This window comes from Falco cherrug, chromosome 5, assembly GCF_023634085.1.
Source record: "Falco cherrug isolate bFalChe1 chromosome 5, bFalChe1.pri, whole genome shotgun sequence".
NCBI classification, from domain to species: Eukaryota; Metazoa; Chordata; class Aves; order Falconiformes; family Falconidae; genus Falco; species Falco cherrug.
The window spans coordinates 607,972-612,744 of NC_073701.1; the positions used below are offsets into that span (position 1 = coordinate 607,972).

General features: G+C 45.8%; 1 protein-coding gene across 1 annotated transcript; it reads right to left on the reverse strand.

The window, feature by feature from the left end:
- Nucleotides 1-1,602: 1,602 nt before the first annotated feature.
- On the reverse strand, nucleotides 1,603-2,625 carry LOC102053915 (olfactory receptor 10AC1). Its single transcript, XM_005434345.3, has one exon. The coding sequence runs from the start codon at nucleotides 2,623-2,625 to the stop codon at nucleotides 1,603-1,605; it is 1,023 nt and encodes a 340-aa protein (XP_005434402.3).
- Between the last annotated feature and the right edge of the window lie 2,148 nt (nucleotides 2,626-4,773).

Here is a 4,773-nt window from a genome sequence, read left to right on the forward strand (position 1 = left end):
GTACTTCCCTAACATCCTTCTAAAGCACTTCTCTGTTAGCAAGTGACGTGCTTTTACTGAGACCCTCCCCTTCTCCTCTTTGGAGACCTGGCAGGTGATTAAAATGTTTACTACAACTTTGATGATAATTTTAAATGATGCAGATAAACCTTTGCTGACAGCAGTAATTAGTTATTCATTGACATGAGATCCAATATGCCGTGCTAATATTTTAGGCTGGCTAGACTGTCAGCTTGAAGACAGCTTTTAATGTGAGTTTTAAATTCCACAGTTCTCCTTTGTCAGATGGCTCCAGCATAAATCCCTTGGTTACAGCGCCAGTTTTGTATGTTAGCCAAATCCACTTACCGCAATGAGTAATGATTGTGGCCCAGGGAAAGCAAGTATCACCCTGCGCTCTCAATCTGCCAAGGGGCAGCTGGGGGCAGCTGGGGTGCTGGGACTGCCTTGGATTAGACAGGAAAAAGAAGCAAGCCTTTTGATTTTTTCTCAACAGCTGGATATGTAAGAGGCGAGTTCTCAATCATAGTGTCTGTCTGGGCTTTAGAGCCATGGCAGGGGGAAGTATTAAGCAAAATAATGAACTTGCTTCTTTCCCCCTTGTTCCTGTCCAAAACTGATCTTCCCTAATTTGTCAGAATCATCCTGTTCTACCTACATGTAGGAAACACAAAATAATGCCACTTTGCACCTCTCAGACTCCTACATCTGCTGCAGGCCAGGTGTGCTCTAACTCTCCCTGGTTTTGCTAAAGAAATGCCAGTAGCTGTGTCAATGATATTATTAATCTCACAATGATAGATTTCAACACTCCTCAGGCATCTTTATTTATATGAACCCGTCTTTCCTGATAGAAGTCACATGATAAGACCAGTATCTTAGCCTTTATGTTGCCATAGGAACAATCCAAACCTAAAGTATCTCCCTATAAAAGGAAAAATTGCTCCCTGCCGTCTTCCCAGGTGCAGGAAAGTCATACTCCTGTCAAATCAATGGTGATTTCATTTTCATTATCTAGGATAATGCAAAGATGAGTTTACACCACAGCCTTTCCCCTTGTGATGGGATGCTGGAGTGCAGCCTTCTGCTAATTTTAGAGAAGACCACAGCTTAATTTCCATTTCTTTCTAGGCATGGGCTTTCTTCTTCTAACTTTCCAATAATCCTCTTCAGATTTTTTGTGCTGATAAACTTACCAATCTGAAATTTTTATTGACTTCCCACCTTACAGTTTCTACTGTCATCTTGATAGAAAAATAATGAAACCAATACAGCAGCTTTAAAAAAAATTGTGTTGATCTTTCAATTGTGCTGACATGACCATTAATGCAAACAAGCATGATGTGATGTGTGATCACAGAAGCGAGACCACAAAGTGATCAGAGCTCTTCATCCTCACAAGTCATTAAAGCATTTCCCTTTAGGTAAAGTGTTTTGTTAGAGATCTTTTCTCATTTGTGGTTGTTTTTTTTAAGCAGAGATGTCTTTTTGTCATAAATGTATTGAAGCTGTTGAATCCTGCCTGGATATTTGCCGCAGAGAAGGCTACGGAGAATCTGGTCCTGCCATGGTTATGGGGCTGTTTTTCCAATACACATAGATTCATTCGTTCTGCTGAAGTTTACCGCACACACACATCATAGCTCTGATATCATCCCAGTTCAGCTGAGCTTTTTTCTTCTTCCTCAACATTTTCCTGAGGACTCCCCTGATTTCCTTGTTCCTCAGGCTATAGATGAGGGGATACAGTAATGGAGTAAAGTTGGTGTAAACCAGAGACACCGTCTTATCTCGAGCTGGGGAGTAACTGGACTTGGGGCGAACGTACATGAAGGTGGCACATCCATAGTGTAGCAAGGTGATGGCCAAGTGTGAAACACAGGTGGAAACGGCCTTTCCCCTTCCCATGGAGGAGGTGACATGTACCAAAGCAGCAGCAATGCAGACATATGAGGTGAGGATGAGGAGGAAGGGGAGCAGCAGGAAAAGCACAAAGGCAGCCAGCAACGGCAGCTCAGCGGCGTAACTCTGTGTGCACACCAGGTGCAGCACAGCAGGGACATCGCAGAAGAAGTGGTTGATGCAACGTGACTGGCAGAAAGGCAAGCAGAACACAGCCAGCGTCAGCCCCAGGGCGACAGCAAAGGCCACCAGGCAGCACGTCACAGCCAACCTGAGGCAGAACCCCTTGCTCATCACCGCCACATAGTGCAGGGGCTGGCAGATGGCAACATAACGGTCGTATGACATGGCTGCCAGGAGGAAGCACTCGGCCCCACCGAGCGCCACAAAGAGGTGCATCTGCACGGCACAGCCCATGAAAGAAATGGTGCTGCTGTCCCCCACGATCAGGCTGAGAAGCGCCTTGGGGACAATGACTAAGGTGTAGCATAGCTCTATGACGGACAGCTGGCAGAGGAAAAAAAGCATGGGAGGATGGGAAGGCTCCATAACCACTGCCACAAAGATCATCGCATTCCCCACCAATGTGACCAAATGGACAGTGAGAAAAATAAGAAAGAGGAGGACCCGCAGACAGAGCAGCTCGGAGAAGCCGAGCAGGAGGAACTCCATGGCTGCATCCGTGCTCTTATTGTCCCTCTCCATACAGCCTCCACATGGCATCTACAGGGAGAGAAACAGCAGGGAGCCAGTTCAATTTGACCTGATGTCTAGCAAGCAGTTCCATATAGGAAATCATGTTGCAGTGCTGTAGAACCAGTGTGGTAAAGCTCGTTGTGTGGGCAGGAAGGTGATTTCATTTAAAAACAAAACTGTTTTCACTCAATCACATTCAACACACTCTCAGACCCATATTCCCACAACCACCAAGGTCCTTGTGCCCACATGATCTGCTTAAGATTCTTTGCCATGACATTGATGACAAGGCATATCAGCCTTTGGGTCTTCATGACTTCTTCTGAGCCATTCTTAGGTTGGTGACCATGTGCAGGTTTTGAATATGCATTAGGTGCCCTTTAGGAGTTGATGCTGATTAGTCTCTCCATCCTGCCCTGCTTTTAAGAGTCATCTTTGGACTCTCCCTCCTGATCTGAGCATCCTAAGCAGCTGCAGGTGGATGTGTTGGGATCTTGATGGCCATCAACACCTAGGTCATGCATACGTTCTGCTGCTGCTCCTTCTGGTGCTTCATTCCCTGTTCACACCAACACTGCAGTTCCCTGCACCTGTGCCAGGATGTATAAGGACATCCAGGCAGTGCTGGAGCTTCTGCTTTACAACCTGACTCCAATTCCCATGAACTGGAGGTGTTTGCTGACTAGCTCCTCCCTTCCCCCCAATGCGTCTGCCTCAGAGTTCATATGGAAACAGGGTTTCTAGGTAATTAGACATGAGGATTCCAAAATTAGAGTTGACATTTTGGCTGCTTGCATCTTTATGCCTGGCTCAGCCCTATGGCATCAGAGTTAAAGCAAACAAACTTCCAGACTCAAACCCAAAGACATCCATGGCAGCGTATTCTGTATAACAATTTTTTAAAGAAAATACAAAGTTAATACCTTAGACTCGGATAGAACAAGATCTTGCTTGTCACAGGAAGAATGGGAAGTTCCTAGGAATGTGGAGTGATGCAAAGCTGTTAAAGTTGTAAAGATCTAGAACAGTTAAGGTCATAGAGAGCCATATAATAATAAACTACATATAGTGCTCATTGCTCATGTGTTCATCACATAATGTAATATTTACTACGACGAATAATTCCAACTCTTTCTACACTTTACTGTAAACCAGGAATAAAGGCAGAGATTCCTTGAAGACTTCTACTCACATCAAAATCCCAGAAATATTTAAGTAATGAAAGAAGCTGCAAAATTGCATGAAATTTTCCAATGTCATCAAGAGCAAAGAGAAGGAATGGGAAGGAGATGGAAAAAATTATTAGTGGAGACAGGGATTTTCCTGGAAAGAAAACATCTCAAAAAAACTCCAGAAAGAAGTAATAAAGTTGAGGAGGTGATAAGCTTACATGCTTTTGCGTTTATTTTTGCCACTGCAGTTGCTGGAACTTGCTGCTCCAAGGTTTCCTTGTGATCCAGTATCTCAGCGGGGTACAAAACATCTGGGGACTCAGGTGAATAAAGAAAAAATCTGCAATTATGTCACCTCAGGTGCAAAACTAAGAACTAAATCTCTCGGCTTCAGAACATAAGTCAGCAAAATGACTAAGTTAGGAAGAAACTTTACCATAAGCTGCAGGACAAAAAAATGCACAGCCACTGAAGACCAAGAAGGAGCTCCTTGGAGAATACAGAGGCAGCAGTGGTCCTACAGAACCGGGCAGCTCAGCATGGGCTACAGTGGCCATGAAGCCATGGCTACCTCCTACAGCCACCTCTGCCACCGCAGGACCTCCCTGACGGCTGTCCTCTGCAGCCTGGCTCGGACACTTGCTCAACGCGGTGCGCAGGTGGCCAGGCTCCACAGACAACAGGACCGATGGCTCCGCGTGGTCTGAAGGCTGCGGGCTCAGTCACTGGGGACCATCTGGGGCTCCCTGTTCTCCCAGTACTAAGACTTCAAGAGGAATCTGCTAAACACAATAAAGCTAAAGAGTGGGGAAGACACAGGGGTTTCCTTCCTTTTGTTTGGAGCTGATCACTTCAGCCACAGCGTACTGTCTCTCGGTTCGCAGATACGAAACCCAGATGTCTTCCTCCTGGCGATGTGCGGGGCAGCCAGGGCTGAGGTGCTGTTTCTTGCCCAGCCTGGGCTCCCTCTGGCTCTGAGTGCCCCTGCAGTCCGTTTTCTTTC

Excerpts from the sequence above, each read along its gene's own strand:
- LOC102053915 (XM_005434345.3), bottom strand. The coding sequence starts at position 2,625 with ATGCCATGTGGAGGCTGTATGGAGAGGGACAATAAGAGCACGGATGCA.